Source organism: Tyto alba, unplaced genomic scaffold, assembly GCF_018691265.1.
Source record: "Tyto alba isolate M040663 unplaced genomic scaffold, T.alba_DEE_v4.0 Super-Scaffold_12, whole genome shotgun sequence".
Taxonomy (NCBI): Eukaryota; Metazoa; Chordata; class Aves; order Strigiformes; family Tytonidae; genus Tyto; species Tyto alba.
The window spans coordinates 7,562,421-7,576,288 of NW_024881274.1; the positions used below are offsets into that span (position 1 = coordinate 7,562,421).

Sequence of the window (13,868 nt, forward strand, 5' to 3'; positions counted from 1 at the left end):
AATACAAGAACTAATTTCCTTATGTCTTGGTTTGCCAGTATTTTTTTATATCGACAAATACAAAAACATGACCAGAAAATAAAGAGGCTCAATTTTCATAAACCACCCTGGTTTTAATCTGACAACTGTTAGCCTTCTTACAATCTATGGGAGAGTAACACAAATCTAAAGGCTAATGCTCTTAGCTCTGTAGTGGACTGGAATTTTTGACTTCTAAGCAACAGGTCAAAGACAAAGTGCATGCATATCAATCTTCGTATTTCCTTTTTTCCTTGTAGCGCAGATAGGTATTATGAATACATGGTGTGAGACAAGACAGGAAAAAAAAAAAAAAGTCTATGCCCATAGTAAGAATTTTAAATAGAAGGTTTATGAGTGAGACTGCAGTATGAAAAAGTCAGTATAGTAGAAAAGATAAGGTCAGTATTCCTGTTCCCCGAGCTACAGAGCATGAAATTGGTAACTAGGAATTTTGAAGCGATTTGTTTAATACTAATATAATGGGAGAAAGCAAACACATATGTAATTAGCCAATGAAACTGACTCCTGCTCGTTATTACTGAACCATCCTGATTCAAAGCAAGCACTAAATAGTGACAGACTGCAGGAAGGTGGAAGGAAACACTATGTAGTGTTCCTTGGCTGTTCCTTTAAAGGACACCAAAGAGAAAAGGCTACTTGAATTGGCAGTTCCCATCCTGTGCAAGGAAACCGAAATCAGCCTGGTCTTCGATCAGAATCATCATCTCTGGAGTTTAATTTCAAGAAAGTTATCTAGCTCTACAGAACTCCCCCCTGCCCATCCCATCCCCTGAAACCACAAACCCAAACAACAAGAAATAAAAGAATGTACATCCTTTGTGATTTTTGATTAGTGAACTGAATATGCAAAACTAGATTTGGGCTTACATGTGTTACTAATACAACAGTGTTTCTGTTTAAAATAGTGTTAAGGTTCTCAATCTAAAACTACATTAAAGCACATATGAAAAGGGAATACATACATCTCAGGTTCTGTTAGTTTAACCAACAGTTCTGAGTTTGCAGTGGGGGATCCTTTGTGTTAATACAGTGCTGTAACTCACACGTACATATTTACATACTAAGTCAGGTATACTGTAAACAACGCTCCCACTCCCAACACTGCAATGACTCATTTCATCTGTATGTCAAACAGAGTCAAGACAACATTTATTTTAATAGAAATGTTTCCTATTCCACGTGGTACGCAACAATTTTAACTTCTATTTAATGATACCATGCAAGCAATCCAAGGAGTCAATCTGAAAACTGCTTTGTAAGCACACCTGTGCTGCCCTACTGGAAGTAATCTGTGTATATGCTCATTCCATTTTATGATGATAAACAGTGAGAGTACAGAAGGGAGAGAGATACTGTATTTCGATATAAGCCTTGGGAGCCATTATATTCTGATTCTTAGGACTTTATCATACATCTGGCACAAGCACCCCTAAATACAGACATTATTTCTTCCTTCCTCAAGTTTTTTCCTCGACTTTTGCTCCTCAGATTTTTTTCTAGTACGACTTCAAAAGAAAAATAAAAGAGCATTTAATATCAAATTATTTCATGTCAGTCACAACAGCAAGAGGTACAAATATTCTTGGAAACACAGTGTGCATCAAGATTGGGCTCTGAATGGCTTTACTACCACACAGTGTGTATTGCATAAATCCACACTAAACACAACACTGCATACACTTCATTTTACAAGCAAGTGCTTCTGTGCATTTGTATATATGCTTCTCCATTCCTTGAAGCTCCTCAACTTTAGGCACCTGTGAGCATGAAAAGAAGCTTTAGAAAATACAGTACTTCAATTAAGAGTGAGTGAAGATATGTGTTGGGGCTCTCAGAAAATGGTGCTCTGGTGGGATACAAGACAAGAAAAGGCCTAAATGAATCACACTCAATGTCAGTGCAAACCACATATGCTACAGAATCTGCAGGGGGCTCCGAAATACATGTGAAGACGGCTTTTATCCCTGGAGTTACCCCTCTAAAAACACTTCTTTATTGCAACAGCTCCGAACAGTGACACAATTTTGTGCCATCTTGAAAGACAACCCCAGAGTTCAAGAAAGATACTTTCACCGGATGAGAGCAGGAATTCTGTCTCCCTCACATTATGTGATTTAGCTTGGTGATGGGGTTTGGGAATCTTAAAGCATCTAAGATGTCCTCTGGTGGTTTGAGAAACTTCAAAAAATACTATGGTGCTCTGTTCTAGGGCTTCAGTTTGCCCTCCTTCACTAACTGCTCATTGAGCTGGCAAAGCTGTCTTAGAAAGCCATCATTGGGGCCAATTTCTCGCTTCTGCCGGACAGTGCTCAATGCAGACTTGACATCCATGTTCTGGCGAAGCATGAGGTAGGCGATGACCAGTGTAGGAGAACGGCTGTAGCCCTCACGGCAATGCACAAACACTTGTCCTGCAGGGAAGACAGGTCATAATTTGGGTTATACTGGAAGATATGTTTGAAAAGCAAGATGAAACAGCTAGGATATAAAGCGTAATAATGGTAGTCACTAAGCAGCTTGAGAACTGTAAATTCTGCATGCTACAGAAGACATGTAGAACTCAGAAGAAAGGTGCTATCTCTCTGTTAGTAGCTGCACAGTCTGTCATGGATAATGCAGAAAAAAAATGGTTGTATATCAAACATTCACACTAAGACACATTTGCTACTATATTATAAAGAGTCAAACGGTGTCTATTTACTACACCTCTCCAATCATTTGTGGTTTAGAATAAGTCTTGCCCCTAAAGATGACCAGTATCAAAGAGCACAAATAAATGATGTGAAGTTTAAAATACACTGAAGACAGAGAAACATGCTGTTTGTCACATACTGCAGCTCATCAAAGATATCCAGACTTTTTGCTGCATTGCTGCCAATTCCTATGCTAACTTGATGTTGGATCATACCTGGCTACTTCTCTGGCTAATTATGAAGCTACATTAATACTCAAGTAAATGAAACTGATAACTGTGCATCAACAAGAACCAGAAATGTGTAATCACACCTATGCCAGTATGAATAAAATGCTTCCAGCTAACTGAGTAGGAAACTCATTCTATGTATTTGTTGGGTTCTATTGGGTTTGCGTGGAAGTTTTGGTAGTGGGGGAGTCTACAGGGGTGGCTTCTGTGAGAACATGCCAGAAGCTTCCCCCACGTCTGACAGAGCCAGTGCCACCATCTCCAAGACAGATCTGCTGTTGGCCAAAGCTGAGCCCATCAGTGATGGTGGCAGCGCCTCTGTGATAACGTATTTAAGAAGGGAAAAAAACCTGCTGCACAACAGCAGCTGGGGGAGAGGAGTGAGAATATGGGAGAGAAACAACTCTGCAGACACCAAGGTCAGTGAAGGAGGAGAGGGGGGGCATGCTCCAGGCACTGGAGCAGAGATTCCTCTGCAGCCCATGGTAAAGACTACGGTGAGGCAGGTTGTCCCCCTGCAGCCCACTGAGGTTAACCGTGGAGCAGATCTCCACCTGCAGCCCATGGAGGAGCCCACACCAGAGCAGGTGGATGCACCCAAAGGAGGCTGGGACTCCATGGTGAGCCTGTGCTGGAGCAGGCTCCTGGCAGGACCTGTGACCCTGTGCCGAGGAGCTCATTCTGGAGCAGATTTTCTGGCAGGGCTTGTGACCTTGAGGGGGACCCATGCCGGAGCAGTCTGTTCCTGAAGGACTGCATCCTGCGGAAAGACTCATGCTGAAGCAGTTCGTGGAGAACTGCAGCCCATGGGAAGGACACATGCTGGAGAAAGTCGTGGAGGACTGTCTCCCATGGACAGCTTGCCACACTGGAGCAGGGGAAGAGAGTGAGGAGGAGGTAGCAGCAAAGACAATGTGTAATGAACTGACCGCAACCCCCATTCCCCATCCCCTTGTGCCGCTTGAGGGGAGGAGGTAGAGAAAACTGGAAGTGAAGTTGAGCCCAGGAAGAAGGGAGGGGCGGGGGGAAGATGTTTTAAGATTTGGTTTTATTTCTCCTAATCCTACTCTCATTTGATTGGTAATAAATTAATTTCCCCAAGTTGAATCTGTTTTGGCCATGATGGTAATTATTGAGTGATCTCCCTGTCCTCATCTCGACCCATGAGCCTTTCGTCATATTTTTCTCTCTGTCCAGCTGAGGAGGGGGATTGATAGAGCAGCTTGGTGGGTACCTCACCTCCAGCCAGGGTCAACCCACCACATGGGTAAATCCTGTAGGTAGGTATCCAACAATAATAAAGAAGGCCACTCCTCCCTTTGAGAAATCAAACTTGATTATATTGCTTCTCAGCTGCTTCCTCTTTGACCTGTTTTTCCAGACACAAAAATTTTCCCCTTCCCAAATGCAGTGGGAGATATGGCCCTAGGCTGCTCTCCAGAGTGAATTTTTTTAGGAGACAAGAGGACAGATGAACCATACACACACATTTTCATCATAACCACAACTTGCTTTGAACTACAGCAACAGAAAGCCTGTTACCACATTTGCCTTGAGCTGCAGAGGCTTCTCAGTTTAAGGCAAATCAGTATGAAGTTAATACAGGTAAACCAATTCATCCTCAACATTTTTTGAGAGCCCAAGGCATAAATTAGCAAGATTTAGAGATTCTTGATCATATGTGCGGAAGAGAATTGACTTCCTCTCTTCAAATGGTCAGAATTTCTAGCGTTCCTCTGTGAAAAGCGGCGTCTTAAGGGCTGCCTTCCAGACTGTTAGTATACCAGATCTGCTTACAACATTAAAACAAAATTGAAGGAAAACAATACTGCATCCCTCTTCATTGTCCTTACTCTACACTTCAATGTCAAACAAAACTATAAAATTTCAGTAGTGAGTTAAGCTTAAAACTGGTTCCAGCATCACCCAGCCACAAAGTACTTCTCTGTTTACCACAGTAAGAAAACAGTGGCAGGCATGGTAGACAACTGCTAAGACTGAAAGACTCAGTAAATAGAACTGTTACTGTAAATTCAGATTGCCTCTGAAACTGTTTAGATCAAAGTGAATAGAGATAGTCACGGCACAGCTGACACTGTAAAACTCTTCCTTCCTCCTGCAACCTGTTTTAGTGAGTCATAATGCTAACTGGAAGAGTCGCATTTCAATTTTTAGAATTTGTCACATTCCACCAAATTAGAGGTAAAATTTCTTTCCATCTGTCAAAAGAACAACACAGCTGTAGTACCCCTTTTGCCCACTTTAGAGAAGGAACTTCTAGAATGGTGGGAGTTCTTGTTCCTCCTTTTTCATGTTCAGTCATGAAGCAAGAGAAAAATTAAACTTGTAGAAATAACTGGTATGCTGAAACAGTAAGACAACAAACACTGTCTGGCCCACTGCACTATGCCCTAGGACTGCTGTTCTGAGGAAGCACACTGTAGAGAAATGTGGCAATCAACACGATTGCAAATATCATCTCCGGCCTTCCTGCAATCCTAGGGAAAAAGCAGATAATCATCACATAAAATATTGTAATGGCAATGTAATAAAAACCGTAAGGCTACAGTCTCTATCCTTACTGTACATTTGGAAAAAAAACATACAGCAAGTTTTGTGAGTATTCTTCAGCAATGCATTACTTTTATCGCTTCTGCCTTTAATTCATAATTTCTGGTGTGTGTGGCAGGTGAGCCTAATGTGATGAAAATGGGCCTTCCTGGCTGATGAAGTATAGTGGCCATTGATTTATTTTTTTTGTGCCCTTGTTCTCAGGGTTTTACAGTAATTGGAGCCCCCCCCCCCACTTTTAGATCCTGAGCTTATTTGTTTTTATTTTTTAATGTGATTTACCACTTCTAAAGAAAAATAAGAACACACCTTCCCAAAAAGGCACTATTATAGGATGCAGCAGCTGTTTCACTTTTCAAAACCACCCCTACAGTGACAGACTTCCATTTGCCATATACTGGAGAACTACATGCATAAACAGAAGATTAAGATGTCTTATTGTGTATTCTGGTGTCTTGGATCCAAAGCCTCTACCTGAATTCCTGACTTGGTTGTTCCGCTGATAATCTGAGCAAAGACTCATTTTAAACTGTAAAATAAATTGCTAAGAAACATATGCAGTGCATAGAAAACATGGTAGAAAGATATTTCAGTTTGCCTTACCATCCTTCTGGGAAAGTGCTTTCTCAATAAAATCAGCTGCCTCCTCAAAATAGCGACTGAGGTTAAATTCTTGTGTATCATTAGCTTTAATGCCATGGTATCTGATGCCTGTTCCTTCATAGAACTCTGCATTAGTGTTCACATGCATGAATGATTTCCCTTCTGCTGCATTCAGAACATGGGTTATCCCCAGACGCTGCAGCTTCATAATGTTCTTGGCTATGAACCTGTATGATAAAAAGTGTCAAGAAAACGATTAGAACTTGGTGAATCATCTCTGCATTTATCATAGAATCATAGAATGGTTTGGGTTGGAAGGGTCCTTAAAGATCATCTAGTTCCACTGCCCCTGCCATGGGCAGGGACACCTTTCAATAGACCGTTTGCTCAAAGTCCCATCTAACCTGGCCTTGGACACTTCCCGGGAGGGGGCAGCCACCACTCCTCTGGCCAGCCCGTTCCAGTGCCTCACCACCCTCACAGTGAAGAAGGTCTTCCTTACATCTAATCTAAATCGACCCTCTTTCAGTTTAAAGCCATTACTCCTTGTCCTATCACTACACGCTGTTGTAAAAAGTCCCTCACCAGCTTTCTTGTAGGTCCACTCTAGGTACTGGAAGGTTGCTGTAAGGTCTCCCTGGAGTCTTCTCCTGGCTGAACAACCCCAACTCTATCAGTCTGTCTTCATAGCAGAGGTACTCCATCCCTCTGATCATCTTTGTGGCCTTCCTCTGGACCTGCTTGAGGAGGTCTATGTCCTTCTTATGTTGGGGCCCCAGAGCTGAATGCAGTACTCCAGGTGGGGTTTCATGAGAGCAGAATAGAGGAGGTGAATCACCTCCCTCGACCTGCTAGCCTCACTCCTTTTGATGCAGCCCAGGATACGGCTGGCTTTCTGGGCTGCAAACACACATTGGCGAGGCACGCTGAGCTTCTCATCAACCACCGCCTCCAAGTCCTTCTCCTCAGGGCTGTACTCAATCCATTCTTCACCCATCCTGTATTTGTGCTTGGGATTGCCCCAACCCATGTGCAGGACCTTGCACTTGGCTTTGCTGAACTTCATGAGGCTCGCACAGGCCTACCTCTCAAGCCTGTCCAGCTCCCTCTGAATAGCATCCCTTCTCTCCAGCGTGTCAACCGCACCACACAGCCTGGTATTATCAGCAAACTTGCTGAGGGTGCACTCAATCCCACTCGCCATGTTGATGACAAAGACGTTAAACAGTGCCAGTCCCAATACTGACCCCTGAGGAATGCCACATGTTACTGGTCTCCAGAAGGTATCGATAGCCAAAACCTTTTATTTTTCTGCTCACAGATACAAAATATACTGTGCCCAGAAGTAAATTAGCTACAGATTATAAATTTACAGAAATGATTGGAGCCATGGTCACTGCTTGTGCATGAGAGAACACTACTTTCTTAGCTGACAATCAAGCAGAGCACACATGAAACATAATCTGTTAGACCCTACCATAGCATGAAACTATCACTCTTTCTAAACATAAAATTCTGACCAAAGTTAGAAAATACTGGAGATAACAGAAAGCCCAGGATAGTCACTTCTACGACTAACCGGTATCTACATAAGGTAATTTTAAAAACAGTTATAAAACACCTCTGTCAGCTGCCAGTGTTGCAGGGCTAGGTAAGCAGTACTTGCTATTCTAGCAGACAATCCAAACAGACATTTTAGGGGGCAATTTCAACCACTGTGAAACACCACTATCTCCTTCTTGGGCCACAGGAAGACAGAAAGTAACTATGAGTAAATGCTCCTGCATCTTCAAAGGTCTCATCTGAAGACTCCTATGAGGTATAGTCCTCTGTCCCGGTGCTATCCAGCATCTCTGAAATCATGGAAAGATCTGGCAAGGCTATCCAAAGGCCAGCAATATAGCGATAAAATTCAGTCTTTGCCACTCAATGTTTTCAACACAAATATTATAATCTTTAGTGTCTTAGCTGAAATCAATATCTGAATGGAAAAGAATCCAGATGAGTGACGTTTAAGATGCTTAAGTGCTTAAGAAAGCATTCATTACTTTTAGGTCAGCTAAGCTCTTTCCAACGCCTCAGTTCTATCAAATCTTTGTAGCAAAACCACCTGCTTTCATCAAAGTGGGTAATAGAGCACCCTACCCTATTAGTGAACCACCAAGCAGGATGATACATAATAATCATGACTTTCAGGCTTGATGATGACAATGAATTAGATCCAGTAATAATGCTATAGGCCCTGATAAAAGCTACAGGTTGTACAATGGCAAACAGTCCATCTGCTTAGTAACACAACTGATCATGCACAAATCTCTACTTGCGCACTAGAACACAATCTATATCGTAGGAGGAGATAACCATTAAATAATATGAGGAGACCCCTGATTCCTTTTTGTTATAAAACCACTGCTCTTCATTCTGAGTCTCATTATTTCTGTACGTCAGTACCAATATTTGCCTCGCTTTCCCGCGAAGAAAAAAACCTGTATGTTTTAATCACACCGTGTGGTCTCCTAGTAAAAGCTGAGCCCACTAGTCAGCGTTAGCAGAACGTGACAGAAGGCTTTAGTTGAAAGGTAACTCAGTTCCTGCACACTTTGTGAAGAGGTAGCCTAAGCAGACATAAATCCCTTTATTGATTTTAAAGGCAGCTTTCACTGTGTGTCTAACTGGATGTGGAAACAGAAATCTTTTATAAAACCTCCCTACAACTCAAGTCATAACTTACAAATACAAGGAGTCTTAATATTAAGCTCAGCTCCAGATAAGTATTTGTGCAGTATCTTTTAGGACAAGTTCCTAAGGGATGACAATGCATCTAAGGGTTTTGGCTGGACGCTTAGCTATTCTAAAGGAGTTAAAATAAATACCCAAATTTGTTGGTTTATATCTATATGAATCTCTGAGTTTATTCACTCAAAACTTTGAGGTAATTCAAGGCCATATGACCATCTAGAGCATTCCTTTTCTCCTAATGACTGTTCACCCCTTAAACTGTAGTGTAAGCAGATGAATCCTTATGCGTGAGTGAAGCTTCTGCATTTTCTACTGTCTGGGCCAAACAACTATGGCAATGAGCCAAATATTTGCAAAGATTTCATTACCCAAACAAATGTTGACAGATTTTCCATCTGGCAGGACATCATCTGTGCCAGGGGACAAGTATCAGTGCCTGGGGAATTCTGCTTGCAACACAAAACTAAATCCTACAGTGCAAGGCCAAAACAAAAAGTGTTAATTCAGCTGTGAATTCTTATGCTTAGCAGGGTGAGTATGGGGTTTAAGCAACAGTCTATAGATCAGTATATATTTGATAGTGGCCAGGATCAATAGGAACTCGTGTCCTGGAATCATGGTTGAATCTAGGCATCACAGACTGGCTCCCCTGAAGGAAAACTCATTCCTGGTGATTTTTGTACATTTCATAGATTATTTTCTTACACAACTAGAGGTGGAAAAGAGAGTATGTGTATGCCATTTTTTATTTCTTTCCCAAACAGTCGTTGGATCTCTCCCATCATTAACATTTCATTCCAGCTGCATAATGTTCAATGTTGAAACGCTAGCTGCTCCAAACGGCAGAGAGACATTAGCATCAGCTTTTTCTATTTCCCTAAGAAAAATCACACCATCTTGTCTGTTCTCAGTATGGAAAATTGAGAGTTCCTCATCCCGTGAGTAACACTAGTAAGAAGTGTTTCTTCTGAACAGAGATGAACAATTTTACCAGCCATATAACAGGGATCTTCGAGAACCACGCATCAGCATTTAAGCGTACATCAGGCTATAAAGTATTGCCATATGGGATTATAGCAAATAAACCAAGTCTTAATGGCAAAAATTAAAACATTTTAATTTCCACTGTTATGCACATGCAAAATTGTTTCCTTACCATGTCTTCCCTTACAATCACTGAATTTAATACTAACTTTGGGAAAATGCTTTTCATACTTCTTACAACACACTTGCACTTCTAGCACATTAAGAACAAAGAACTGCTTCTTGGGTTACCTGCACACATTAAAGTAGACAGAAAACTGAGACCGGAACCTTTTTACCAAATACAGTTCTGGTGACACAGCCGGAATTGTTACAGGCTTCCAATAGGCTGTAAAAACACCCCACAAACAGATTCCCTTAGCCAGTAACTCAGAAATTTAAGCCTGCTTGCTTTCTGGCAAAACACTGCTTTTGACAAGACACAGTTCCTCTGAATAAAAACCCTCCAGTGTGTTGACTGCTCCCCTCCAGTTTGGTGTCATCTGCAACCCTAATAAAGATGCATTCTGTCCAACTGTCTGGTCACTGATTAAGATGTTACACTAAAACACATCTTGATTTGTTCAGAAATAGAAAATTATTTGTAGTTCCAGAGTCTGCAGAATTCTTATTTTGTTATTGCTTGAAAAAATATATAATTGTGCTAGTATGTCACCTATATATTCATTCTTGATTTAGTAATATTACATTTTTACTCGTCTTCACAAATCTTGTCTAATCTTCTTAAGAGGTTAGAACTGTCTCCTGTAATATGCAAAACCATTATCTAAAAAATATTTTATCATTTTACCTCTGTAAATTATGACTTTCATGTATTTCATGAAAGATCTAGTACTTTGACTCAGACTGTAACTTGAAGTCATTTGACAGATAAATTGTTATTCCACGCTATGACCCAATTTAATCTAATCCCTCTACATGTCTGTGAGTTGTCATTTTTATCTAAAGATTATGGAGTGACAGCAGCACCCCTATGCAAAATATCCTAAAAGGTTTCCAACAGAAGTTTCTGAATCTCACTCATTTTTTCCTGTGAGTTCCTATTAAAATTCTATTGCTTTTCTGCCACATATTGAGATTCCAGTCCCCCCATGTTAAAACTCTAGAGATGTGGCCACTCTGTGAATTCTTACTGCTATAAAACCTCTGCCACTTGTAGTCACAAATATGGCCCTATATTGTAGAAAGGTTTGATCCTTCCAAGTCAAAGCAGAGATCTGAATGACAGATCAAATGACTGTTAGTTCTCCTGCTATATTGGTTTCTCAGACTTCCCCGGGGCCCAATGCAAAAGTGGTTCCAACAACTCCTCAGAGGTTCAGTAAGTAGATTTGTGCAACTGAGGCCAACACCGAGATATGAGGTGAGCACCAATCAGATGCACTGCACTGCACCGAGACGGCTTCAAATATGAGACATATCACAAGCTGATGACAAGACAGGCTGATGAACTGCAAATACAGGCCCCAAACAAAGCTATGGCTTATTTCTTGCACACAGTAGTAGAATCTTTATTGATGCCTTGCACACTATTGGACCCATGTATGTACAAAGCCTGAGAGGCTGAATGCAAAGGAGGTTCATTTCCCCAGCAGTTCACAGGAGAAGCAGTCAAGTCAGAAAACCAGATCTCTCTTCAGCCTTATCTTTAAACAAGGAGAGTACAAGAGAGGGATATGTAGCTGGAAATGGCATGAGAACAGATATGCAGTTTCAAATTCTTCCAGAATGACAACTAATATAGCAAATGCTACTTACGATGCAGTATACTACAATACCATTTGATAAAAAAATCCTCGTCAGAATTAGTATTATTTCCAGTTTGAGAATATCAAAGTTCACCCTGCAGTGACTGAATCTTAGGAGACATTCATACATTCAACTAGATCTCAGCATTATTTTAACTCTCTGTGGATGCTTCAAAGATATTATTGACTACTGAGTCTTGATAAATTAAGTAGGTTGTCTATTCCCACTGTGAAACAGCTTTTTCAGACTGCAAAATTATTTCCTACCTGTAGCTGCCCTCCACAAATTTTGAGCATTCTTTTCAAAACACCGGGAGCAGTATCGCATGTTGGCCGTTAGTCCAACTAACAGTTAAACTGTTCTTATGCTACAAACTACATTGGTGACTCAGATATTTTCAGTTGTCAATTATTACATAAAAAGCCCTTCTTGGTGGTAAAGGTTTCCACTGGACATTTTCCATCCTGCAACTACACATGCATTCTCTGTACGTAGACAACTTTGCATCTGAACATCTTAAAGTCCATACTGTATAATTAAAATCAATTACTGAACAATGAAAACTACTCTGTAGTAGCCAACTATCTTCAAAGTTAATTTTTAATTATTTATGGCACAAATCACCTTGCAGGCTGACTTAATTTCTTCCAGGTAACTGCTAAAAATATGAAGAAGGTGGCTGTCAGATTGGCCACTGAGATAATAATTTCAGTCCTATTTCTAGATGCGCATGTCCTGCATCAACTGGCAGTGACAAACATAATTTGGTTTGTCTTAGAAGAATGTTAATGAAAACCTATGGGTTTGACTTCTGTTTCTTTAGGAGTTACGAGCTTACAGTAAGGGCAGGGATCCAGTGTACTACAAACGTATCCAAAAGTCCCCAGTTTCACAGAGGTAAAGTGTACAAAGATGACAAAACAGGGAAAGAAAATCAGCAGAATATAATAGGATTGGAACAGGTAACTGAGATCATAATCTTGGTGCAAAGAATAAACATCACACAACTGAGAAATTAAGTGCTATTTGTGAACCCTGAATGCTTTACCCCATTTAAGGGCTTTCATCAGTCATACCTGTATTGCTTTGGCTCCCATCATGTGCGTGAACACTTAATCGGGATGAGGTTTCTTAGGGCTTAGAGGGCAGAACATTAATTTGACCAATCACAGACAGGGGTGGTGTCCTTTAGGTCATTTTGCACATGGTTAAATGAGATCTAATATCCATATTGCTACTTTGCCCATTCTTCAGGTTCCACCTTATTCCACTCATCTGACATACGGTTATTACACTGGTGTTGTGAGTGGGCTTCCGCAGATGATATTGTAAATATACCTCATGGCATACTGTCTCTCCTCCCTCTTCTGTGGGGATGGCCACAACTTGTTAGCAAGAGCAGGAAATATCAGGAGAAAAAAAAAAGCCCAGCACTGACAAAACTGAGCAAGCGTGCCTCATTCTTAAGCAACCTAATTAGTTTTAGCCTTGTTTCAGCTTTATTTTAGCTTGGATTTGAGACTTCAACAGGGTACTGAACATTTGAGCAGATATCATTTATGAGCTGCGTGTTGTCATTTGCCATGTCAGGCACCAGCAGGAACCCCAGGTTGTCTGCTGCCAGGCTGCTCGGGCCTTGCAGCCACAGGCCTTCCGGCTGACAGTTCCCTTAAATTCGAGCCCCTCGGGCTGCACAGCCCGGGCCAGGCTCCGGAGGGCCTTCCGGGGCCCACTAGCTCTGCCAGATTCCGCCCTGCATCCCGACTTCCTCCGGCTCATTCAGGTGGCTATGCGTCCCACAACCCTACAGGGCCTACCCCAACCTCTGCCCTCAAGTGCCTGCAAGAACACGGTTCCCAGGCTTAGCAACGCAGGCCCCCCGCCGGCCCCGCGGCAGGCCTCGCCTCTCTCCTGCCGCCCGCCTCAGCCTCGGCCCCGGCCCGGCGCACTCACGCGTTCCCCACGTGGATGCGCGGCACCACCTCGTTGCTGTGCGCGCTAGGGAGGCTGTAGCAGCCGCTCCCATTAGCCAGAAGGTCGTTCAGCTCCTCCACCGAGATCTGGTAATCGGACATGGCCGGGCCCCCGCCGCTCCCCGCCGGCCAGCCAGACGGCTCCTTGGCGCCGCAGCTCGGCCTGGCCCGCTCCCGCCCCGCCCCGCCTGGCACCGGCCGCCGCCTGATAGGCGGAGTCGCGT

The 13,868-nt window shown here is 42.3% G+C and overlaps 1 protein-coding gene across 2 annotated transcripts; it reads right to left on the reverse strand.

The window, feature by feature from the left end:
- Positions 1–861: 861 nt before the first annotated feature.
- DUSP3 (dual specificity phosphatase 3) lies at positions 862–13,852 on the reverse strand. Of its 2 annotated transcripts, none has more exons than XM_032985957.2 (3): positions 13,625–13,852; positions 6,140–6,366; positions 862–2,453 (listed from the first exon to the last, which is right to left on the reverse strand). In XM_032985957.2, exons 1-3 carry the CDS (start codon positions 13,744–13,746, stop codon positions 2,248–2,250), a joined length of 555 nt encoding a protein of 184 aa, XP_032841848.2. In that variant the 5' UTR covers positions 13,747–13,852; the 3' UTR covers positions 862–2,247. The 2 variants fall into 2 exon arrangements, with proteins under 2 accessions (XP_032841848.2, XP_042643280.1); XM_042787346.1 differs by lacking the exon at positions 13,625–13,852 and adding an exon at positions 6,725–8,096.
- Between the last annotated feature and the right edge of the window lie 16 nt (positions 13,853–13,868).

Coding starts and splice junctions, on each gene's coding strand:
- DUSP3 (XM_042787346.1), bottom strand. CDS start 6,855: ATGATCAGAGGGATGGAGTACCTCTGCTATGAAGACAGACTGATAGAG. Junction 6,367..6,724: donor GTGGACCTACAAGAAAGCTG/GTGAGGGACTTT, acceptor TTTATCATACAG/GTTCATAGCCAAGAACATTA. Junction 2,454..6,139: donor AGCACTTTCCCAGAAGGATG/GTAAGGCAAACT, acceptor TCTTCCCTGCAG/GACAAGTGTTTGTGCATTGC.